This window comes from Pagrus pagrus (genome assembly GCF_965226575.1).
Source record: "Pagrus pagrus genome assembly, chromosome: 14".
Lineage (NCBI taxonomy): Eukaryota > Metazoa > Chordata > Actinopteri > Spariformes > Sparidae > Pagrus > Pagrus pagrus.
In genome coordinates this window covers 7,600,177-7,626,769 of record NC_140198.1, presented here as the reverse complement: position 1 = coordinate 7,626,769, position 26,593 = coordinate 7,600,177, and the positions used below count along the sequence as shown (strand labels likewise).

General features: G+C 41.4%; 1 protein-coding gene across 5 annotated transcripts in view; it reads left to right on the top strand.

The window, feature by feature from the left end:
• The window catches only part of gria4b (glutamate receptor, ionotropic, AMPA 4b), a 142,579-nt gene extending 117,219 nt beyond the window's left edge, over window positions 1–25,360 (top strand). For 2 of the 5 annotated variants that reach the window (XM_084372707.1, XM_084372709.1), the window contains 5 exons: window positions 9,790–9,988; window positions 11,260–11,507; window positions 14,922–15,036; window positions 17,544–17,681; window positions 23,359–25,360. In XM_084372707.1, the coding sequence (XP_084228833.1) occupies window positions 9,790–9,988; window positions 11,260–11,507; window positions 14,922–15,036; window positions 17,544–17,681; window positions 23,359–23,523 (865 nt within the window). In that variant the 3' untranslated portion in view covers window positions 23,524–25,360. Of the gene's footprint in view, window positions 1–9,789; window positions 9,989–11,259; window positions 11,508–14,921; window positions 15,037–15,654; window positions 15,775–17,543; window positions 17,682–23,358 lie in introns of those variants that run through there. The other 3 variants (XR_014624022.1, XM_084372706.1, XM_084372708.1) reach the window with 3 other exon arrangements.
• The last annotated feature ends 1,233 nt before the right edge of the window (window positions 25,361–26,593 follow it).

Sequence of the window (26,593 nt, the reverse complement as noted above, 5' to 3'; positions counted from 1 at the left end):
TCTCTTCCCTTTTGTCCAAATTACGAGGCTCAAACTCAGCATCCCGTGGGCTCTGATGTCCAGTAAGATTGGCGTACTTTGGTTCAAGGGTGGAGAATTTGGAGCTTGTACAGTTAACTGTCTGCCTGTGTTCCTCTCCTGCCTTTAAGGGGCTGGTCGTCTTTGTTTTCCAATCAAAGATCAGGCTTCCTGTCCGTCATCATTCTCTCTGCTGACATGCACTGTCATGGTGAAACCTATAGACTGGTAAAGCCTGTAATTCTTGATGGTTTCTCACTTCCTGTTAAGCCTTTCTCAGCTGTTTGAATGGCTTTGTCAAGCTTAAAGTTCAAGAAGATGGATTGTTTGGGTTATTTTAAGATACAGCTAAAATGGCTTCTATAGTTATTTTAAGTCACTCATATAATACTTCTCTTATCTGCTTTATAAGCCCTTATGGATGTTGTACTGTAATAGAGTTGGTAAGATTTTAGGAGATGAAAGGAGGACCAAAACCAGCCTGTATCTTTCAGCCTCCCCCACACCAGAGGAGAACACAAGATGGAGGATCCCGAGGTACATTAGAGCGGCTTGGAAATTATAGCCTGGCCTCACGTAAGCAACCTATAGAGGACACTATAGCGGGCCTGTGACTGTGATTAAGGCCACTCATTTAAGGAGTACACTCGCTTTGTTCACATGTGTGCAGACCACCCCCCCACCCACCACCATAACCACCACCCCCTGCTCGCCACATCTCTGCCTGTGTACTGCAGATAAGGACTTAAGAGCCGCACAACAATGTCGGCGTCAGAATGAAAAGTCTACATTTCAACCCCTCTCTGTCTCTGGCTGTGGTCCCCGCTGCATTCCACCTGTCACCGCTAATCCCATGGGCCTCTCCCAATCCATCAGCACCGAGCCCCGGAGCTCAGGAGCGCTTCCACTCCAGTTTAGCCTGACAGGGCAACATGCAAATCCCCTCACACAGGGGAGATTAGACGGCGTGGAGGGAGTGACGAGGCCAGAGGTGAATGGGACGAATTTGGGGCGAGGGCCACGGTGCTCGCTCATGTGTCACGGTCGCGAGCTGGCTGGACGGTGGTGACTCAGTCTCTGAAAGTTTTAGAGGCTACATGTTCATCCAGTGATGGATCGACTTATATGTGTAGGTTTTGGTAGGTTTAGGTTTCACCCAGTAGATTGTTTATCTTGACAGTCTTGCATGAGTTTTCTGATACATTTCTTCGTTCCCGATATTGATTCCAATACCTGAACGTTAGCCAATACCAAGTACCAATCAAATACCAGTGTGTTAATACATACTTGCTTGCATGTAGCCATGTCAGATTCACCAAAAACATTCTTCACTGCACAAAACTAGGTGTAAATTTCTTGTTTGAACCTGATGAATGCCACCTGTTGAACAGCAGGTGCGTGAGATTTCAAAATTGCTGTAATCACCGTAAAAAGGCTATGTGTCATCAGCCGAGATTAATGAGATTAATTTAACAAATACTGTTAAATCACTCGTTCGTGCTACTCAGGAAAAAAGTCTGTTCGTACGAGTGATTCTTAGCTCCAACTCCAAACCAGCTAGCAAAGTTAGACCATGAACACAGCTGGCTTTGAGCCTTTTAAATTGAAGATAATCCAGTTGCAGCACAAGATTTGAAATACATATAAACAAGCAGTTAATAAAACAATTTAATTTGGAAAACAAAATGGAAAAAAAGAATACAATACCACCAGTACAACCTATTAGCCATCAGCTAACAAAGTCAGAGGGGAAGGAAAAGACTTGCCACTGGGCATCTTTAAAAACAAAGAATTAAAAGAAATAAAGAAGAAGCAAAATTTGGTTTTGCATCTTAGAAATCATCTTACCACTGGAAACACTTTGGGAAACACAAGCCTTTCCTTGTGTTCAAAGCATCGAGCTTGACTAACCGAGTTTGACTTTGTTTACACACTAACAACATTTATGTTAGCTGGCATCAAGTGAATTTTAATTGGACTTCAGCTGGTTCTGTTGTAGGTGTAGTGAAGGAGGATGGCATACAGCTAAAGGTTACTTGTCAAACAAATAGCAGGTAAGAGTTAAGATAATCCGACCGAAATGCCATTTGGTGTAATGTATTCACCAATTAGTGCCCTTTTTTGACCAGCCGCCACAGATTGATACATCAGAAATAATAATCTGGTGATATTAAAGGAAAGGGACAATACTTTTACTTTACTGTGAAACTTCTTGTTGCACTTAATGTGTATGTCCACCCAGCCTCCTGATCGCCCTCATTTTGGCTTTTCCTAGTTTAACCTTCAGTCTGTTTGTAGCTGTGTTCCCTCCACGTGTTTCTGTCCTCGTATATTATTCTACCTTTCCTCTTATAGTATTTCTTCTACACATTTCGTGACACAGCTGCAAAAGAAAAGGGCAGAGGTTGACATAGCACAGAACGTCTTCCTCTCCTCTCTCTCTTTCTCTCTGTTAATAAGGGTTAATACCCCCTTCTGCTCCCTCAAGGCAGCCCATAATAATTAATTCAGTGATTAATATCCTGGTCTCCAATGGTAATGTCTCCGTGGAAACAGGAGAAGAGGGGAGCTTAAATGAAATGGTGACATGATAGTCTTTTTAATTGACTACAAATCCCAGATGAATATAATTTAAGTTATTTTCTCCCGAGACTGCGGGATGTCACTTCAAGTCAGAAAATATCAATACAAACATCCACCGTCTGCCACTTCACGTCGCTGTAATTGGTCGTGGCTGTTCCAGGTGTTGTCAGTCACTTCCATCTCATTGCGGCAGATGGATTATCTTTGTCTCCTCTGCTGAGTCACAGTTGCCACATCTCTGGCGAGCTAATGAGAATGCAGCGATTGGCTTGATTAGTCCTGATTAACTCGGAGTGCGTGCATACTGATGGCAAATTTCCTGATGCCGACAGATGAAGCGTAACTTTTAATTTGAGTTGTGGATTTAGGCCAACAAAAGCCACGTTTGAAAAGGAGAAATGACTTTCAAGTGGTCTATCTGCAAGACTCCCATTATTCTATTAATTCAATGCCAATTAGCTTTGTTATCCAGCTGACACACTGCTGTTCTGCTGCATCGCTTACTGCTTATGTCAGCAGGGCTCGTCCTTCGTCACACTCGCTTGATTTGGTGCACTATTCTCTCAAATTATGTGCATTGCTAGGGGCTCTGATTGCATCAGAATGTACGACAGTGGTGTTTCGCTTCAAAGTCGAGAGACGGTGTAGTGTTTCCTGCTTCGACATCGTGGTGGCAAAGAAGGTAGCTTTCCTCAAACACCTCAAGCTGTTATTGAAAGTCTTATTTGTGTAGCCTTGGTTCAACCTTCTTTTCCTTTTGAAACCTTAATACAGTGCAGCTTTTTTTTTTATCAGTACATAAACACAGAACAGAGACAGACTAGACATAACCTGACAAACCATGAAGTGGAAACAAAACCATTTCCTCCTCATGCTGTCCATTCCTGCAGCACCTTTATTCACCGTCTGTCAGAATGCTCCCCCTTCCCCTGCTCTGATTGCTCAGCTTCCACAGGCCCGAGCAGGTAACACCCCCTGTTTTTTCGCATTAGATCTGCTGGTATTTTTGCAACCACGGCAGGTAGAGGGTGTGACTGCAGGCAGTAACGGCATAGCTGTGACATCACAACCTCACAGAAGTCCTGACGACTTGTTTCAAGGCACAGTTTCTGGAGACAGGATTCATTTTCAACGATATGGGGCCTTTACATTAAATAAAGAAATACATCAATAAATAAACATATATGCCTATGAAATAAGTAAATGTGGCTTTTAAATGCATTCTGAAATAAATAATGAGATTATAGATAAATATGTAAATAAGTCAATATAGTTTAACCCTATGTTAATGGACCTCCCATGTGCGCCCCCATAGTGGCCGCAGGAGATCGTTGTTTACATGATCCTGTTTACACCAATCTAAAATAAAATCCCTGAAAATAGAGCATTCATTCTTTTGGCAGCAGGAAGCTAAGACTTTGATCTTTTGCCATATCATGTTGTACATGCGTGATTTTGTCAATACGTTCCATGACGTCTGGCACAAATACTAGTGATGGCACCACAGGATTGCGCCAAAATAGCAGCGGGAACTGCGTGTTTACATGATGCTGTTTAAATCGATCTAAAACAAAAACCATAACAGCGAGAGCAATCAATCTTTCTGCAGCAGACAGCCATGACTTTCACCGTATCACATATGCACATGATGACGGGGAGCAAGGAAGCTGGTTGATATTCTCAGAAAGACATTGAGAGAAATAGTAGTTTTGAAGTGCATTTTGTAGTTGTTGTTTTTTTGTAGTTGTGAACATATTTAGCATATGAAGATAGTCCAAGAAATAATGTGACAATAAGCAAAAATACCAATGTAGGCACTCAGGGAATACTGTATTTCCTGCAGATGAAACTAAATCTCAAAAACTAAAATATGTGCAGACTTGAAATGAGTTGTAGTGTATCAATTTTTATATATAGTCTTTTTATATTTGTTCCATCCCAACGTTAGATTTGTAACCAACCTTTATCTGCGTGCTCTTTTTTCATTTGAATCCAGGCTTCTATTTAAGTATTTACAGTAATACAGTGATTTTAAAATTTTACATCAGTGCTGCAGCTGAGGCGGAGAGACAGAGGACAGAAAACTGAAGTAGCAGCAGAGATTGACGGTTTGTCTGCTATGAATAAGTCAAATAGTGCTGTCTCGCCCCCAGGTGTCACCCTGGGAGCACACCATCACCTCCTCATTTATTTAGGCTCTGCTCAAGGTCGGAGCTCTCCCTCTTCACCTTATCTCTTCCTCTCCCTCTTCATGTTGCTGAATGTCCCCATTTCACTCAATCTGTCCCGCAAATATTCCTTAAATCCTTAGAAAACCTCCACACACCCTGCACCAAATCATCTCTGACAGCAGCTTTTTACTTCTCACATCAAAGGAGGGAAGAGAGAGAAGTGGGGCATTAAAGTTTGCTACCTCACGTCACATTATGACATACTTTTTTGCAGATTGGTAACTGATATTAACACAAACCATAATTGTATTTTAATACTTTTCCTGAATGTTTCTTTTTTAACTTTTAACTTACACTTAACCTCCTCAACATTGTTTTACCTTAATAAACAATCTTCCTCACTCTATGTCACCATCACATACATGTTTATTCTATATGCTGCTTGTTCCGGCTGTTCTTTGAAGCTTTATGACGCATACACCGAGTAAAATATTTACACCCGTTACAGCATTTTTAGTGGAAGTATTCTGGATGTCTCCCCGTCATTCAGTCAGTCTCGTTTGGTGTATTTTGAAAGCAGCAGGCAATTTGAGGTGGGATGCCGGCCTCCATGTAAAAGCTCCATTTTGTAAGAAAGTTGATTTCTGGGTCTCATTCTCAACTTGTCAAACACTGACGCTTTGAGATGACGACCGGCCCGACCTACAATCCCGAGGCGTCAGTATTTTTTTGACGAGTCGGGAATGAGATTCGAAAAAAATCAATTTTAAAAGCGGACTTTTTTAACAAAACGGACAAAATGTATATTATGTGTTAACCTGCCATTCCCCCTCTTTATCCCCTAGTAGCAGAGAGAGTGTAGAGGCAGAGGGGTTGTTTAGCTCAATATGTTGCCTGACTCATTGATGTTGATAGCAGATGTGTCAGCTTCGTCTTGGATCTGTAATAATCTCTGAACTATATACTTTAAATACTCAAATTGTAAAAGAATCCAGCAACAGATTTGGCAAGTCAAAATGACTCGCTGTCTCTTGGTGGGAAGCTGAATTGACAACATCAGATGGTGGCCCCCAGTTACTGGTAAAGGTGCCTTAAATGGATGGCAATCTAACTGTACATATTAGACATTGGTTACAACAATTGCCGGGATAGATGATGGAGTAATAGAGACAAACATAGCTCCACATTTCAAGTGATGAAGTTATATGTAATATACTAACCATTTCTGTACTTACTAGCAACACAATCGATCAAGAGCTGCATTTAATTAACATTATGTAACTTATCCTCTGCCATTGAGCAACACAATGCAGACTACAGGTCACTTACAGGACATCTTGTAAGTGGCACACCCAGCGAACTGTATAAAGTAAGAATGCACGATATATATTGAGCCGATAAATTATCGATTTTCCGATTTCGGGAAATTCACATTACCAGCTATTTATTGGTATCAGTGAAATTACAGTCAATACACAGAGCCAAGAATACGAAGCCAAAATGCTTTCACTGACTGAACAAGTGCAACATCTTCTTCTTCGTACAGTCGGTGTCGGTATGCACCTTTAAACACACCACAGACCAAACCATCGCCGTGGCAAAATATTTTAGGAAATCTGCTTTAGTGTTAGGGATAGTCTGAGTTAGATTTTTTAAAGTATTTTTTAAAATAAACAAATTTGCCGACTGACGATTTCAACGAAACGGTTAGTTCTGTGGGATTGATCAACACTGGGCCACACATTAGGGGTTTATCTATTAAATTAATAGATTAAATTGATAAACCACATATTTAGCTGAGATGTCAGTGTGGCTGATAATGTGCAGATTAATTACATTAATCGTTGCAGATGAGAGCAGAAATACCACCAAGCCAACAAGTAGGCCATGCCAGCCTCTTTAGATCTCTCCTCTCCTTTTTAATAAGTAAAAATTAATTTAACTTAAGTGCGTCAAACAGTCGGGGAAAAGTGCTGACTAATTGCTGTATAATTGCAGAAATTACTCTTTTTTTTCTCTCTACGTTTAGTCTTCTTTCTACCCCGAGGCTTCCTGGACTGCTGCGAAGAATCCCATTCCCCCAACACTGCAGCCAATTTCTATTTTGTTTCCACTTTATTTCTTCTAATACTTCCCCCCGTCTGGGTTTTCTTGTTTCCTCCACTCGTGGGAAAACTGAGCTCGTACATCATTACAGTCAAGTTCTCCCCAACGCTTGCAACATGCAGCTACAGTGAAACAGTTTCTGCTGAGCTTCGTATTGCACAAAAACACTTGAAATGACCACACTTGGAGAGACACATGTATTACTAGAAATGCAAGTGATTCAACATCCCTCACAGCTAAAAAAAAAAATCAGCTCTTAATCTCCTTAGCTTGCACATATTTCTCTTAATCTCACTTTTTGAAGTTTTTTTTTTTTTTTTTAGTTTTCTGACAGTTTAGTTGCTGTCAGGCTGCTTCTTACACATACACTGCAACAAAACTCTACTCTACCCCAGACCCTCAGCAGAAGTCAGTGATTGTACATTTCTTTGGTAAAACCACTAAAGCACAATATAAACCCAGAATATCTGTGATTTTGCTGAAGGTATTGGTGCGCTTTGTTTAGTTGCCTGTTCCTGTAACTCTCGGGGAAACGTCAGAGAGTCGTAGAAGTTACTAAACATTAGCAAAAATGACATACTGTGCTTTTAAGGACTCTATTATTTCAGTTGATATTTAATTTATGAGGAAGCTCAAAGTGTGCCAAGGCAAATTTTTCCAGGGGAACCCCTGGAAGGTTCAGGGTCGGGTTCTGCTCAAACGACGTGCTGTCAGAATATGTTGGTCATGAAGTTGCCACTGCGCTCTAAGCAGCTGGTACTTTATCCTCGATACGTGTATCCATGTAGAGAAAAGAGGGTCACGCTCAGAAGTATGTCTTTTGAAATGAAAAATGATTATTTTGAATGAGGTGGGAGATGTGATATATCCAGCTAAAAACGGAGGGACTCTCTGTCTGACTGTATTGCTGAGAACTTGAGGAAGTTCAGAGTCGGAGTTTGGATCAGTGGTCTGCAAGTAGCGAAACTGCAGGCGAAGCAATCGGGCCGCTCCGCCCAGGCACATTTTGAACAGGACCTGCACTTTTCATTTAGATATGAGGATAACGGGGCACATTTTCAGACGGTCTCTCTTGGAAGTCTTTCACAGTGTTTCGCTTGGTTGTTCACAGAAAAAGCGAATGAATAAAAAAAAAGAGAATTTGAGAGAAAAGTTCAACCCCTTGCTCGTTTCTAAGCTTGGCAAAGCAAGCCAATTATGGCGTGAAGCGGGTGTGAATGTCACACACAGACCCCCGACCCCTTCCAAAAGTGAATCATATTTATTATAACCTTTATTTTCACAACATATATGACGTCGAATCCCATCGTCATTGTGCAAGAGACGAGGGAAAACACTGACGTGGCCTGAAAATTACCCAAACTCGCAGCGTTAAGCTTCTCCCCCATCCCCTCTGTTTACTGCAGGCCCATCAAGACACAGCAGTGTGTCACTGTGGATCAAAGTCAGCGGTATCAGCCAGCAAACACACAGCACAGAGGGTTGGAGGGATGGCAGAGAGACACTCCTCCTCTGGTCCCATTATTACACTCCCACAATCCACTGCTGCTGGCATAGAAAAGAGCAAGAAAGAGAAAAAGATGGAGACGGTCTGATAGAGAGAAAGGAAGGGATTTTGGCAGGTGGGGAAAAAAAAGGGAAATAGAGAGAGGATAGGACTCATCTTATCGCGCACACCCTCCGCCTCTTAAGTCATTATTTTACAGTTAAATTCTCTGTGCTCAAAAAGCCGCAATCGTCTCAAGGAGGAGGAAAATGGAGTGTGGGGAGAAGAAGAGAGGGAAGTCATTTGTATTCAAATCCAGAGCTAATACGTCAAGTAAGTCTATTTCATGGGCAAAGCTTCCATGCACATGCTCGACTGCAGCACTCCTCACTGCTACAGGCACTTTCATCGGTACAGACCGAGAAAACAGAGGTTTCCTCGCTCCTTCTGTGGTTAGAGCGGCAGAACCCTCCCATTTGTTAAAATAAAGTGTCCTAAATGTCTCTCCAAAAGATTCAGGTAATCAAGGGTCTTTCAGGTGTTCGATCACCGAGAAAAAGGATGCAACCACCCTTTTTTTGTAAACGTCACACATGCCTGGAGATTAGTGTATATTGGGGACAGTGGAATAAAGCCAGATTGCAATAAGACACAGTAGAAATACCAGCCAAGAAAACACTGACTGTTGCAAGATGCCTCTCATATCCCCCCATCTCTCCCTCTCTCCCTCCATCTGACAGGGAGGCCTGAGGGTTTTGTATCCTCCGCTGTTTGATTTGCACCGAGGGGAGATCTTGTTTGTTCTCCTCAATGCAGCATTTATGCTTTAAGATTCTCCTCACGACCTTGTGCTGCTCCCGAGCAGCAGGCTATCCGTCTCCCCTGAGCGAACAAACAAGAAAAGAACAGTGCCGCCGCCGCTACACGCCGGCCAGGGGACCTGCAGCTCTTTTTCATCCCGCCAATAAACAAAAAGAAGAAAGGGTGGAGGGGGGAGAGGGCGGGGGAGAAATGGGCGACAGGAGTAGCCAACCTGGTCTTTATCAGAGCTGGTCAACACAAGCATGGGGGAGTTTTTTTATGAGGCAATCTGCACTAATGAGGGGTAAATACAGCTGTGGCCGGGTTGAGTGTTGTCGGAGCTCCACCTTGTGGTGGCAGATAGTCTCTTCATGCTCACAGTCATATTTCATTCACTCTGATTGTCTCTCGCTGTATTTTCAAGCACTGACCGACTGTTTCCTGTCTTTCTGTCCTCCTCTCCTCCTCGCCCTTATTTTTACCTCCTCCTCCAATAATCATTTTCCTGGCTCTCCCTCCGTCCCTCTTATTTTTTTATCTTATCCATCCTCTGTACGTCCCTAATCCCTCCAAACTGTCCCTGCAAATATTCTTCCACCTCCCTCCTTTTTTGCGCCCTCCAAGATCGTTATCCGGTCGGATCGTGGGAGGAGTGTGGTGGTTCTTCACTCTCATCATCATCTCGTCCTACACGGCCAACCTGGCTGCCTTCCTCACCGTGGAGAGGATGGTGTCCCCCATTGAGAGCGCCGAGGATCTGGCCAAGCAGACGGACATCGCCTACGGCACTCTGGACTCCGGCTCCACCAAAGAGTTCTTCAGGGTGAGTTGGTGTTTCTGAGGTTAATGGTCTCCTCTCAGGTAGGGGAGCCCATGCAGCACTCTCACACTCTTTGCAGGAACATAAGGGAGATCAGCAGGTCTCCAAGGCAACCCTGCATCCTGGAAATTACACTTATCGTTTTGTAAAATACTTTCTGGAGGAAACGGGCACGCTGCCCTCAGTGATGTTCGCTGATGACGGGGTTTTTTTGATCGGGGTGGATGTAAAAAAGATTACATTTTATTGATCCCAGAGGGGAAATGAACATAGAGACAAGCTTAGAAAACAGTTAAACTACTTTTTAAATAAAATAAATGAAACATCAAGTATCAGATAATGAATTAAATTAGAGAGACAACATTAGAAAAGCTGTACATATTATTATATACACATATTACAATACATTAGACATAAGTGTTTTGTGTGTAGTACTGCAACTGTGACATGTGAACTATAGGTACGAATAATAGCAGTGATGGAATGTAACTAAGTACATTTACTCTAGTACTGTACATAAGTACAATTGTGAAATGTTGAACTTTAAACTCCACGATATTTATTTAATAACTTTATTTACCAGTAACTTTGCAGATTACATGCTGCATCAGAGCAAAGTATACAGCATCCGTATCCATGTAAATATGATTTACTTTTACTTGTACTTTTGGTATTTAAGTACATTTAATATCAGATACTCAATTACTATTTGTATGTGTGAGTTTCATTTTATTAAAATAGAAAACACGATATCTTTACTTTTACTCAAGTATGACTTTGGGGTACTTTTTACAGCACTGATAATAATACTATGAACTATATACAGTAAAGTACATAATGTTATATATTATATGTGGGCAGTGTGTCATATACACACAGTATACAGTAATGATACAATACTATGAAGTGTATATATATAACAGAAATGTAAGCAAATACAATGATTTAGCATATAATGTAATTTAATTGTATAAAAGCACATTTATGACATATGTAGACAATGTAAATCTATTAAAAATATTGCATTTATAATCAGGGACATTGTGATTTAGTTGCCACGAGCAGATACGGTGTTGCCGGAAAAACAAACAAAACATGTTCTGTAAGGAAACATATTTCAGGTTTTATTACATTTCTTCTTAAACTGAATATCTTTGAACTGATGCTCCATGTCTCCTCCACCTGTTGCTGTATGTGGCTATGCTTCTCCATCTTCTCCATCCTCCACATCACATCTACCTTTGAACCTCCAACCCCTCCTCCAAACCCCACAGCGGTCAAAAATCGCCGTCTACGAGAAGATGTGGGGATACATGAAGTCGGCCGAGCCCACCGTCTTCACCAAGACCACGGCCGAGGGCGTGGCGCGAGTCCGCAAGTCCAAAGGGAAATACGCCTTCCTGTTGGAGTCCACCATGAACGAGTACACGGAGCAGCGGAAGCCGTGCGACACAATGAAAGTGGGAGGCAACTTGGACTCCAAAGGCTACGGAGTAGCTACACCCAAGGGTTCACAGTTAAGGTGGGTGGAATAGTGTAACAATATGTTCTACGTGTTGTTATGGTATTCCACCTTCCCTGGTGTGCCGCCTTTTCTTTCACTATCTGTCTCTGCTTGGTGTGGGCGGGTGGGGCGTTCTCTGTCTTTGTTTCAGGGCAGTAGTAGTGGCTTTCTTTGACATCTGTGTTTGTTGCATGCATGTGCGGGTCATCGTGATGACGCAGGGGTGGTCATTTCCTCTTTTTTCTCTACAGGTCTCCACGCCAGGTAAAGTCTTTGGTGCTTGTGCTTGCTGTTTTGGCAGACATGTTGGAATGGCATGCTCGCAGGCTCGAGTAAACTCATCTGAAAATGTCTCATTTAGAAATTTGCCATCTAAGATAATCTGCATTTTTTATACACAGGTGTAATTAGTGGAGATATTTTCGCTAATGCTACTTCAGCTTCTTTCTCTTCACGGTTGACTGCTTCTTTCTTTTGCAACTAAGCGACTGAACTAGTGTTTCGGGAGCCATGTGAACGCTCAGCCCTGGGTAACTCTGCCAGACTCTGTCACTGCCTCCTGCACATAGTGGAATTTACAGACCTGCCACAGAATACAGTGTCATTACTGTGGGGAGTTGCACTCTCAATACGCGCGCTCATCGATCAAAGCCTGCCGGCAAGGTCTCACTGACGGGAATGGATAAATATACTAGAGGCAAACTTCACAGGTGTGTATGGGTGTGTGTGTTTGTGGAGAACAGCTCCATGATTGTTCACACTTTCATTTATTTTATTTGGAGGTACAAGAACATTGTTGTACAAGACACACATGTTGGAAAATACAAGCAAGAGCACTTTTTTTTTATATAAAAGCTCTGAGCCACTCTGCTGTATCTAGATAACACTGGAAACTTGGAGCATTTCTGTCCTCAGCTGTGTTTGCATGGACGATATTCCTTCACTCAATTTAAATAATTCTGATTATTCCAATTAATCTCGTTACATGAAGCATTTAATCAGAATAAAGCTTTTTGGACATACGCAAAGTGCTTCTGCCTGTTGAATAGAGTCTCATCTGCCAAAAATATAACATTTTTTCGTTCGCCACTTTTTAATATACAATTTTCAAGATAGACTAGATGTGTCGGCTACAGACCACTTCCCTTTTTCCACCGCCATGTGAAGGAATGATACCCCCTCGTGAGCCAAACTTGGATTAAACATTTACACGGTTACTAGGGGCTAATATTTTCCTACTGAACAGATGTTTAAAGGTTTACACCACTGCACTCGATCTGATTGAAAATGAATTCAGAGTCGGAGGTGGTTACATGATGCATTTTTGCTCCGCTGCTCTCGCTGTCCTGATTATTTATAGAATATTAGGGTCCGTGTAAACGAGCTACATAATTAATGAAAGAGTGCATTAAAAACAGAAGCCAAACATGAAGCCTTTTTTTTTTCTTTACCAACAAGGTAGCAGCCAACTCCTCACAGCCAGTAAGTCGAACCCTGTTAGTCGTCTTCTGTAAATTCCTCTGCCCGTGAAGCCTCAAGTCTAAGAGCAGCTACTGGTTTGTTTGGCTGGTGCCAGTTTTCAGCCACTGCTTTGACCAGGAAGAGTCCCTGACAGATCACGGTAGTCCCCCCCCCTCTTCCAGGCCTCCATCATGTTATTTTGGGGATTATCATCTTCTGTCAGTCACTTGTCCGGATATCAGCGAGGAAACACACCAGCAACATGAAGAGCAGGCAACGTTGTTGTTCACGGCTGTTACTTCACATGGCTCCTCGAAACGAACGTCATCATCAGCGAGAAGTGAGATATTTGCTGTGTTGCTTTGTGTTTCTGATCCATCTCCATTTCTGACTGTTTTTTTATTTTTCATAATGATGCTAATGAATTAAAAGGATCAAAACGCACGCTGAGGCAAATCTCTCTTAGTCTACACTATCGTGGCACATCACTACCGCAGCCTTCAATAGGAGCCATGAAATTAAAACGCACACTTATTTTAAACAGCTTTTCATATTCAAGTCAATCAGGATTTTCCAGAAGAGCTTAATGCTCAGAAATCCTGTGAAGCGGTGAATTGGCTGACATACATTACACTGTATACATGTGTAAAACAGGTTATTTAGAAGTGTCTGCTTCTCAAAGACCATATTTTGGGACTGACGATGCTGGTTGCCAACATGTTCTGCCAGTGTTTAATGTTTTAAATCAGGCGATTATAATGCAAAACAACCAAAAATTAATTACTTAAAGTCTTAAAGTGGTCTTTTACAGGTTTTAATTCATGTTAGGGTAGAAAAACATTATGTGAAAAATATCTGCATGCATGTTTGTGTAGAATTAAATCAAAATGTCACAAAATAAATTCAGGAAGTGAAGCAGTGTTTATATGCGACCTCCTTACTGATATTCCCTACTCTAGCTGATTCATTTGAATACTTTTTCAAAGCCTGAAGAGGTAAAACTATAGAAAGAAAAAGAAAAGGCAGATAGCTAGTTTTCTTTTATAGCCGACAATAACTGTCCACTGAAAGAACTACTGTTGCTTGCAGATTTCATCAGCTGTAGCTACCTAGCATACGCTAACGCTAAAACTCTGCGTTGGCTAAAAAGATGCTAACTTTATTTTTAGCGAACTGCTGGATTTTGTGGGCTGAAACGTCAGCTATAGCTGTAGCTAAAAAAACAAAAAACTGAATTGAAAAGAAAAAGCTGTAGATAGCTAGTTTTGGCTAATGCTAAAACTGTGACACGTTAGAAAACTCTCTGTTAATTTCTGGTGGGTAATTGTGGACGGTTGCTAGCCGATTTCTTTAGCTATAGCTACCTAGCATACGCTACCGCTAAAACTCTGAGTTGGTTGACAACTCCGTCTTCATTTCTTGCAGATGACTGTTTTTTCTCGGCCTAAATGATGACTAACACCAGCAGCATTTTATCAGCTGTATCTAGCTAGCATTAGCTAATGCTAACTCTAAACTCCATGAATTGGTTGAAGCCTGTCTTTAGCTGATTGTTTAATGTTTTGAGCTTTTTTCGTTTTCAAAATGCACGTGATGGCTACATACATCAACACATCCTTCTTTGCATAATTGTCCTCATTTTAGATGCAGGCAACCATAACTAAAATCAGATTTTTAATTAAAGAATAAGTATTATTTCTCTATTCCAGACTAACAGTAGTGTAAGCTAATATATCATTAGGTAATATTATTTGACTACATTACTTTCGACAACACGTCGCAGCAGAGGGATTTGTGTTCGGTGTGTGTTCGGGTCCTGGGATGTAAACGCATTAATGCACTTTTCCACCCTTGTCCCTCTCTTACTGCTACTCCTCCCTTCCCCTCTCCCTCCCCCTCTCTTCCTTTTCCCTCCCAAATTTGGACAGCATACTCACCCCCTCTCACCAAATATGTTTTATCGTTTTCAAGAAGTGCAGTTAACCTGGCTGTGTTAAAACTCAATGAGCAAGGCCTGTTGGACAAATTGAAAAACAAGTGGTGGTACGACAAAGGAGAGTGTGGCAGCGGAGGCGGTGGCGAGAAGGTTAGCCGCTATGTCGCTATGCCCATGTGACCTTGATGCGGGTAAAAGAGAAATGTGTTTTGTTGGTAACAGGAGCATCTGCCGGGTCGATCGAGGAAACCTTTAATCTGGAGAGGAGAGCGAGTACTGTCGAAGCAAAAATATTCGCTGTGCTGCTTATAGACTCGACAGGTTAAACCATTTAAAAGTTCTCTGCTGCTAGCATTATAGCATCTTGCTCCAAACAGGTTTTTTAAGCGTATTCGTAAGCATTTTCTGAGCCAATAGTTTTGGGTTGACAGTACTAGCCTCCGTGCTTGTTATAAGAAAGGTCCCGGCAGTATGCGCCCGTTCCAGAAAAGCGATGCAGCCGGGGCCCCACGTTTATATGTCTGTTAGCTCCGCCCCTGTCCCCTTAACACCTCCAAATAAACCCGACCCGAACAGCTATCTCGACCAACGAGCAAAGAGACATGTAGCTTAAGTGGGGCCCCTTCCCGGCTTCGTCACTTTGTGAAGAGTACTGAGCTGCTCTTGTTGGGCTTCTTCTGATTGAATAACATAAAATAACATGTCCTATGATGTTATTTATGTTATTTTCCCCACCCCACCCTTCCCTCGTCCCCCCGTGATTTGAAGAACGCCTGTAAACCTTGCCGTATTGAAACTGAGTGAAGCAGGAGTCTTAGACAAACTGAAAAACAAATGGTGGTACGATAAAGGGGAGTGTGGACCCAAGGACTCGGGAAGTAAGGTCAGTCTCCAGCAGCCCGGGAGCCTCCCCTCCTCTCTTTGTCTCTATGCACACTTGTATAACGCTGGCAGTACTGTTCTGTTATTACAGCAGGCTGGCTTGATATGACGCACACACACATAGCACTGTGAGAAAACAGCGAGTGACAGACACGCAGGTAGAGACTTAAGGCGTAGCCTGAGGGATACAGCATGACAGAAACAAGGCATGGTGCAGCGCTAACAGTTTTACAGCAGCTAAGCTATGTGTTGCTACTGCAGACGAAGGATCACGCTCACATTGGTTGTCACGTCAGATGGTCCCAGGGCATGATCAGACGTTACTGTATGTCACACTAGATGTACTGAAAGCCTCAGCTGTAGTCCCACGGTGTGTGTTCACTAGAGCACGGAGAGCCACATGTAATTAAAGCAGCGTGCACCTTCCACATCTTAATCCGATCCTTAAGTGCAGGACACACACACACACACTGTCACCTGCAGATGAGACTATGCATGGCAGGCAGTCTTTATGTGTCGAGGTGTTAAGTTGAACGTCCCTTAAGGACGTAGGTGAGTGAGGAAGGAGCTCAGATTGATCAGCTGCATACATTTGAATAAAAGCGGGTCAGAAGGTCAATGTCAGCCTGTCGAAGCGCGGAGGGACATTAAAGGGCTAGCTCATCCTCAGTTTCTTCTCGTTGTAGCCATACAGATCATTTTAACACACAAGTATCAGCAGCAACATCTCTTTCCAGGAACGATTTCCTTGTTGTTTTAGGTAATCCAGAGATGATGCTATTTTGAAAGGGACTGTTTCTGCAGTGTAAAGTTGGTGTAAGGGCCCTTTAGCTGTGTGAGTTTTTAGTTTCTCATGAGTTAAAATCAGCACAGTTCTCAGTGGCTATGTTCACACAGACATTATCCTTTTTTGGTGTATCCAGATAGATTTTTGTCTGGACAGCAAAAACCAACGTTCAATACGGTTTCTGCAAATCTGATGGGACAAACTTTTAGAGGTGGTTTTTAAACTATGACATTCAAATCTACACAAATACATCTGGATCTGCCAGTTTAGGGATTTGAACAGTCAACCTCTCAAACTCTTTTCTCTAACCTTTAGGCCACCATCGCCTTTCAGAGAGGTTATGATTTATCTTTAAGTTTTATTCTAATGGAGTAAAACTTGACAAGTGACATGGAAAGACACTTAGGAAATACATTTTATTTCTTTTATTAAAAAAAAAGAAAAAAATGGTTTTGAGATATATTTTTTTTAAAGATATTTTCTTGTTTCCACTGTGGTTTTTTTGTGTGCAAATTGAAAATGTGCCGTAAACCCACCTATAAATGCAAAATAAAATCGGCAATAGTTGTCACACAGTCTAAAGGGACCTAGAGTTGAAACAGGTCCAGTGTGCTCTGTTGATTATCCAAATCAAGTGGGACGATGTTTCTGGAGTGAAAAGTTTGTGGTGAAGTTTTCAGAAAATATGCTCTTTTTTTTCATTTGGTTGAACTGCCCCTTTAATGCAGGGAGATTACTGAGTTCTCTATCAGGCTGTTAGCAGGAGAGCATTTTAGCGAGCACAGCTCCATCCAGCTGTGCAGCATCAGGCTGAGAGGACAGAGGCAGAGCAGAGATAAATGAGTGTCGTGTGTGTTCGTGTGTGACGTGAAGTTGATGTGAGACTTTTCCAAACTGTCTTATTCTTGTATAAATGTTGAGTGTTTGTATCCTTCTGCTAAAAACCAGCGCTGACTTGTGTTTTTGCTCCTCTCCCCGCCGGCTACAGGACAAGTCGTCCCAGGCCCTCAGTCTGAGCAACGTGGCGGGGGTCTTCTACATCCTCGTCGGGGGCCTGGGCCTGGCCATGCTGGTGGCCCTCATTGAATTCTGCTACAAGTCACGCAACGAGGCCAAGAGAATGAAGGTGGAGGCCCAGCCCCAATCCCAACACCCCCATTACCACCATCCCCAACACCACTGCTACCCCTGCCACACAAGCAGCCCCCGCCATAGCCCCGAGCCTAGCCAAAACCAAAGCAAGAGCCCGAGACCCAGCGTCCCCAACGTAGCTGAGTTTAGCGAGGGTTTCACTGGGTACGGCAGCGATGGGGAAGCTGATAAGATGTAGTTGGTGTTTTTCGTACCAGAGCCTTTCCTTTCCCCTCCCCCCACTAGCTCCCTGCACAGAGACTGTAAGTGAACCCATCATCTCCCCGTGCTAGCTTCTTCGCCATGTTGAGTGACTGTCGTGACCAGTGGCAAAATGCTTCCCACTTCTCTGTCTTATCCGCTCACTCTGTGGTCATGTGACGTCCTGGTCTGCGTTCGAGCTTTTTATCTCAATGTGACAGGAAGCGATGAGTCATCCTCAAACATGACGTCGCCTCAATGCTTCGCAGCTTGTGTGGCTGCAGACGTTGGCCCTCATTTATCAAGCGAGCGTACCGACCGTGTGACCCAAAATCAGAAAAAAACGTATTACTCACTCTGGATTCAGTGAGATGATGATAGTCACGTCTGGTACTTAAAGGAATTCAATAATGTTGAGAATATACGATAAATGCTCCGATTGATCACCTTTATCAACATCTGCGGGAGTAAAAATGCAAGTTTACACAAATTATTTAGGATTAGGTAGTTTTATTGACATAGAAATCATAAAAACAGTCTAAAAGTACATTTCTACACTTACAGAAGTCGACATAATGCTCTTAAAATGGCATGATTTTACTGTAATCCAGCCGTTAAAACCAGGAAAAAACAACAAAATCTAAGAAATAGTCTAAATATCGATATATTGCCCAGCCCTAATTTGAGTGCTACTGTTTGGACCTGTAGTTCTGGTGCTTTTCCACTGGACTCACAGTATATTAACAGGTAGGAAAGCACCTGTTAAATGAGGACCAATGTCTTACTTGTACACACACGTCTACATCTGTGAGGACATCTCATCAAACTGCAGCACATCCGTCCATCTAATGTCTAGTCCGACCCTCCGAAGCCCTGTTTCCTCATAGTGAACCATCAAAAAGCTCTTTGTAGTTTACATATACATGTACTTAAAGGGACAGGTCACCGCAAAATCAAAGATACATATTTTTCCTCCTAGCTGTAGTGCTGTTTAGCCATCCAGATCGTATTGGTGTGAGTGGCCCAATTTCAGAGGTATCGGCTGTAGAGTCGGGGTGCTGCGGTGTCAGTTTGCTCGCTGACTAATAAGTTTGTGTCAGCACCGGTGTCGTGCTTGTAGAGCGCTGTGTTAATGTACCGCTAATGCAAAACAAACATGTCCTGCTGCTGCAGCTTCACATTAAAAGCACTTAACTGGTGAAACACACACTTTCAGTTTGAAGTAGTCGCAGGAAAGTGTCCAGTGAGTTTAGGACCGCTAGTGTTTATCCAAAACAGAGCAAAACAGTGTAGCAGCAGTTTACTCAAGATAGTCCACAGACTTTGTTGTGAGCAGTTTCATGTAGGGACTATTTTCTTTCTACCAAAATACACCCACCAAATGAATCTGGTTTGCTACTTGCCAACCTTGAGACCTGAAAAATAGGGAGGATTTACAAGTTTCCTACCCCCAGAAAAACTTCCAGATTCAAAGCCTGTGCTTCCTTCATTATGGTGACATTTAAAGAATGAAAATAACTATAATTTCTCTCACTTTTCATTCAGTCATTTGTTTTTTGCCCTTTAGAGAGTCTGAGCACGCCGCTGCCCTCTCAATGGGGATTGACGCGGTGGGACAAAAAAATCGATGTGGCAGATTTTACAGCCCCTTTCCCTTAAAACTTTACATCAGAAACATGAAGTCTTCTCTCCGCGGCGACTGATACATTTGTTTAAGTATTCTCTCCCCTCTCCATTTGTCTGTGTGTCTCTCACTGAGGAGGACGAGGCGCAACAGGACAGCAGATTACACGCTGTATGGTGCCAGAGGAGAAAAGTTTTTAAAATGTTCATAAATTGGGAGAAATATAGGAGAATTGTGACCCTGGGAGGAAACAATGAAAACTGGTTTCACAGAAAATTTGGGAGGATTGGCGAGTAGGATGGCGACTAAGCATGCATCTACTCATGGACAAGAGGCTAGCTAATGAAGCTAACTAAGCTAGCGAACTTTACAGAGGAGGATACCGTTAATGTTTACATCTTGCTCTGTATTGAGCACGAACCACTTATCCATGATTGGATGCACGCTTCCTTCTGACTGTAGAGAAAAAGTAGTTCCTACATGAAACTGCTCACAACGAGGTCTGTGGATTATCTTCAGTAACCGGCTCATGATTTCTGTAAAGAGACGTCGCTGGAGAGTTTCTATCAAAAGTATTTTCTTGTTGCTTCAAACACCAAAAGCCGAGCGTCATCTCGTTCCATTATATTCATGAGACGACGTCTCCACAGCCGACACCTCCAGCACTCCCACAGAAACAAGCTTGAAGGATAAGCAGCACTACAGACGAGAGAAAGAAATATGTATTTTTGATTTTGGGGCGAACTGTCCCTTTAAACCTGAACAGTACATGCTGTAGCTCAGGGGTATTACTGTCTCAGGTCTGTCGGTTACAATAGACCATCACTTTACAGGAAAGAAGGACAAATGTAATGAGAAAGCCGCCTGAGCACACAGGAAGCTCTCTATAATAAATGAACACTACACATTGTCAGGCTAAAGTCAACATATGTGAAGAGTCCCTCGAGCCGAGCGGATCTTATTGGTGTGAGCTGTTTTTCTTCGGATATTTCCCCCAGGACCTTCGACCATTAGACTTTCAGATATCTCTTCACGCTCGGTGTATATCTGTCCAACGTGGTTATGTGTCCCCCATCAGCACTTCAGCACAAACTCTTCATTAGCTTGACTGTTGCTTAGTCAGCTTCCCTGTCCCACTGCCTGCAACGATCACTCACTGTGTAATAATTCTGTCGCTAATGGATTTACATGTAGTCTGGGGCTGGCTTGATTCTGTACTGAATGGCTATTTAAGGTGTTTTCTGCTACATGATTGTACATTTACCTGTACAGCTGTGCTGTATTGTGAAGTTATTCTAAATGTTGTTTTTACAGAAAATGTTGAAGCAGATTGGAGGTTTAGTTCTACTTTTTATTACACTTCCTGGAGACAGACTTGATGTTAGTGGTCGAGTTCAACATGTTTTAAAAAGATAGATAGAAGAGAAAGAGAGCGTATAGCCCTTATTTTGTTCCCCATTTAAGAAACAGTGTTTTTTTTTTTTTTATTCCATGTGTGAAACCAGGCAGAAAAAAAAAGTTTTGGGCAGAGATTTTTTTTTTTTCGTCTGTGAAATCGAGTGAAAAAAAAAAAACCTTTCTTTTTTTTATGAGTGACAGTGAGTGAAAAAAAAATCAGGAGAAACAAATGTACTTTATTTCATGAGTGAAACCAAGTTTTTTTTTAAAAAACAGAATTTTTTTAAAACTCAGTGTGAAACTTAACTTAGAAACTGAGTGACAAAATGTTTTGGTCGGAGAAAATTTTTGTTTGTTTGTTTTTGTAATCCTCATTTTGACCACAAGAGGCTGAAGTGCAGCTGCCTCATTTTTCAAAATAAGACTAAAAACATTAATGTTTTCTTCCAGGGGAGTTTTATTTTTCTCATTGATTGTTCCAGCAGTTCATTATCAATGAAAAACACGCCAAATGATTTGTCGCTCAAATCTAAAATGTGTCAGTAGTGACAATTATACAGGTGAACATCTGTACAGAGTCTGTCTGGCTTTAGTACGGAAGCCCCGAGGACAAGTGAAGAAACTTTTTTTTTTCATCTGAGACAAAAAGTCATTTTTTTTTCATGTGTAAAAACTGAATGAAAACTTTTTTTTTTCAAGATCATTTTTCCCATGTTTGAAACAGCGAAAAAAAACATTTTGAGGAGAATTTTTTTTATTTTATTTTTTATTTGTGAAACTTAAAAGTGTGAAGTGAAAAAAAGACGTTTTGACAGGAAGGGTTTGTTTTTGTAATCCTCATTTTGGCCACAAGAGGCTGAAGTGCAGCTCTACCCCATGTTCTAGATAGTTTGTTTTCTTCCTTTCTCCTGTCAAAACTAAATATTTTTTTCCTCCTAAATTTTTTTTAAAACATTTTTTGAAAGTGTTTTGGTCAAAATGAGTATTACAGTTTTTTTATTTAAAAAAAAAAAAATCTTTTGCCAAATGTTTTTAAACTCAGTTTCGCACATGAAAAAGAAAATCGCCAGAATTTTTTTTTGCAGTGCAATTTGTTTTTTACATGAGAAAAAAATATTTTTTCCATTTTTTTTACCCACTCACTTTAGTGCATGAAACATTTCTCAAGAAAAAAAAATTCTCTCCTTTTTTTGCACATTTCACACAGTTTCACACATCCCCCCCAAAAAACTGTCCTGTATAAAATATTTTTCTCAATTTGTTTCAAACATGGAAAAAAATGTCATTAGTAAAAAAAAATTCAGGAGAAAATTTTCACGTGAGTGAAGAAAAAAAATTTCAGACACATTTTTTTTTACAAAAAAAATCTCCTGAAGAAAAATATTTTTCAGGAGAAACGTTTTTTTCACTTGATGTCACACATGTAAGATAATCTTCCTAAGACGTGGTGGAAAAGGAGGTTTTTTTCATAATCATGTGAGCAAAGAAAAAAAATCAGAAGAATGTTTTTCTCACATGAAAAAAATCTGAAGAAAAACTCAAAAATAGATTCTCCAGAAACCAAGTGGGAAAAAAGGTTTCAGGAGAAATGTTTTTTTTCACTTGATTCCTCACATGTAAAAAAAATTCTGGAGAAAATGTAGTTTTCATGTCAAGACATTTTTCTTCAGGATTTTTTCATGTGAGCCTGAACAAAAAACATTTTTCTCCTGAAATTAACTTTTTTGGCTCACTTTCACACATTAAAAAAAAAAAAAAACATTTTTTCTGGATAACTTTTTCTTTCACATGAAAGATTTTCTCGTCAAAATTTTATTTCTCCTCAAATTTTATTTTCACATAAAAAAAAAATCTCCTGAAGAAAATAATTTAAACTTAGTTTCACACATGAAAATAAAATTCTCTGAAAAAAGATTTTTTTTCCCCCCACTTGGTTTCACACGAGGAAAACATTATCCTGAAAAAAAAAATCTTCCTCACAGACGAGGAAAAAAGATTCTTCACTTGCCCCTCAGGGCTTCTGTAGATCCCTGGGGCTAGCATTAGCATTATTAGCCCCCAACAACCACTTAAAAAGTGTGAAGTCTCCACGTTTAATTTATTTTTGATTTAACAGAAAACCAGAGTTTATTAAATCTTGGGTCTCTCTTCCGTCGTGCTGGCTGGAGCTTCAGTGGGCTAAGATTAGATTGTGATCACCAAAGTAACTGCTGAACGTGGCAACGGCGCTAAAAACAGAAACCCGAGCAGCCGAATCAAGGTTACCAGGGCAACAGTTTAGAGAGATTGTCACGTATTTGGAGGCTAAACCAAAAGTTTCTGCTTTCTTTAAAAACTTTGTCACTGAGGATAATTATGAAACACATCCTAAAACTCCAATCTGCAGCCCTACATTTGTTCTTATTTCCACCGGCTCTGTGCACAAACCTCTCTCTTTATCTCTCCCCAGCTCACATTTACAGAAGCCATGAGGAACAAGGCCCGTCTGTCCATCACAGGCAGCGTTGGGGAGAACGGACGGGTGCTGACGCCCGACTGTCCCAAGGCCGTCCACACCGGGCCTCCCCTGCGCCAGAGCTCCGGCCTCGCCCTGGTCTCCTCTGAGCTCCCGTGAAAACCAAAAACCTCTCAAGTGCCTTATTCCAATAACAACGAGACAAAAAAAAAAACAATAATCACACCGCCCACGAAACAACCAGAAACTAATCACAAAGAAAACAGGATTCACACACCCGACAGGTCACCTCCAGTGGGCGAGACGGGACCGAAACAGAGGCGCAAACAATAACTCCCACTGTCAGAGCGCATGACTTGTTGTGGCTCGACGATTTCTCTCGGAAATCTGTGGAAACCAGAGGCAGAACAATCTCGATTTTTTTCAATTGTGTGGTCACACGGAGGCGTATGTTTTGAATCAAAGGGTCATGGGAATCCACTGGAGCCATTCAACCTCCACAACTCCAGTGACGGACGAGGAACCGAGGGGACGAACACGAATAATATCATGACGAAATGATACAGACGAAGACCAGAAAACTGTAAACTTGAAACTCAAAACTGTGCATTTTTTGGGGGGGAGGAGTTGCTGTGAAATTGGCAAAAAAAAAAAAAAAGAAAAGAAAAAAAAAACTGAACCACAATCAAGATTGTTTTTGTTTGCTACACAGACATGAGCAGCGTTCAAGAGATCAACAATCTCACTAGATATCAACAAGAGACACTGGGAGGGTCGTCGCTCGGTGCCGTGAGGATCAAAATATTTGTACTCGTACTATGAAAATGAAAATCTATTGATATTGAATATATGAGCAAACATAGGAAACTGTGAAAATAAGTAAATATGTATATTCAGTGACGAAACAAGATGAAGACTTTAGCTGTACATAGGGACGACTGTGTAACATGCTTGCTTTTTAAACAGATGTACATAGCAGATACTGTAGTGGACAGAGACAGTTCTTTTTTTGTAAAAAAAAAAATCATCTTTAAAGATTTTATTCATCGCAATAATGAAAAAGACGATGCCACTTAAAGGAGGAGGGCAGTGTTAAGACTTTGCGTTGAAACTGTATTATATAGGAAACATTCAAACTCTAAATGTGAAGGGGTATCGACTGCCCGAATATTCTGATACCTGTTAAAATTCATTAATATATTCAACGATGAATGTTAAGTAGCTCCACCCCCAATCCTTAAACCACACCCCTCACTGTGCAGACGTAGACCCAGACAGTCGCTCATGAGTAGAGCTTTATAAATCGAGTTTCTGCCGTCAGAATATAACTATTTTTTTCATTCTTTGATCTATTTTTTGTACTGAGGAATTAAAAAAGAAACTGTCCGTCTCCTGGTTTTAAATGTCGACAGTCAAGTACTATCTGGGTAGATCTTTTAGACCATTACGTGTGTGGAGACGTGAGTCCAGACGAGGATGCGAAATTTAAAAAAGAAAAAAAAATTGCCATTTTCTCTCACTATATGTTATTTGAAGTGTCTATGAACCCGAGCTGATGAAGCCGCCGTCTGTATGTTGAACAATGATTAGAGCCCTTCCTTATTGAAACACTGTGGATCCTACAGGGAGGCTGGACACACTGTAGCAGAAATGTATTCGCTCCAGTCTCGCTGACTGAAGTGTCCTCATCTCTTTCGGACATAAACGGAGGGACGAGTCCGCGAGAGGATACGAGACGCCACATCTTCAGCAACACCAGTCGACGATGACGTCGGCTCTAAATGTTTTCGTTTACTCCCGGGTCTCATACATAACGTGGCTGGACGGGTGGGCGGGGGGAGTTTGCAGCGGAGAAACCAGCTGAAATATTTCAGGTCATGCCTTTTTGTCCTGCCATCTGTCTTTAGAGCTGAAGTGTAATATGGCGTCTTATTTTGGTTCAATTGTACATCTTTATTTTGATCTTTTTTAAGTAAAAACAGATTTCAAATTGCAACGTGCCGTGTCGTTATTTACTGTGGAGATAAGAGAGAAGCGTGGCTGATGTTTGTGTTGTTGCCAGAATCAATGTTGGTGATATACGTTTCTGCAAACCACATGTTGAGACGTCAGGGTTTCATATAAATGTCCTGACTTCTCATCAAATATGTCTGGTTTTGTTGCAACTAACAGCTGAAAATCACAAATTCCTGTAAAAAACATTTTGTTGTTGGGAAAATGCCGACTTCTCGTCAAGCATATCTGGTTTTGTTGCCAGTAACGGCTGAAAATGTTCTAATTCTCGTCAAAATATTCATTTTTGTTGTCACTAACACGGCTGGAAAACGTCCCGACTTCCTGTCAAGAACATTTGATTTTGTTGCGAGATAGAAAATGTCCTGACTTCTTGTCAAAAAATATCCAGTTTGCTCGCCAATGACACGGCTGGAAAGTATTGTGACATCTCGTTAAAAAGGTACGGTTTATGTTGTAACTAGCGCAGCTGGAAAATGTCCAGTTTTGTTGCTTTAACATCTAGAAAATGTCCCGACTTCTCATCAGAAATATGTGGTTTTGCTGCCATTGACAGCTGAAAAATGTCATGAATTTGGTAAAAAAATATTAAGTTTTGTTGTCGGGGAAATTCCCTTACTTCTTGTCAAGAATATCTGGTTTGGTTGCCACTAATACAGCTGGGAAATGTACCGGCGACTTGTCTATATATCTGTTTTTATCTCTACCTCCTGTAATGAAAGTCAGCTCATACACATGTAATCTAAACACGACATGACACGTAACGTAGAAATGTTTTTATTTGTTTGCAGAAACACGTCTCTGGGCCGTCGTGTTTATGTCCTGCTAGCAAAACATTTCGACAATGAAGATCAGTCTGCGTTGGTCCCTTGGAGAAATTTAATAATACTCATTTAATAAGTGAATGTATGAAAGTGAAGGCAGAGGGATAAGAGAGAGGAGCAGACCAGTAATGAGGAGATAAAGTGGACATGAGGACAGAAAGTGTGCGGTCAGCTTTGACCTTGCCAGATGTGAAACACTGCAGCGTGTCACCATGTGGTCTTTAATGACCACGATCATAACAAAGCCCCGCTCCTGTTCCACCTCCATCATTAAGGTCAAACCACAGGGAGCACGTCCTCCAATACAAAGTGCTCGTAGCTCCACAGACCAGAAACTGTGTTTACATATTAAGACTTGAGCGTTAAAGGGTAACTTCACCAAATTTACACAT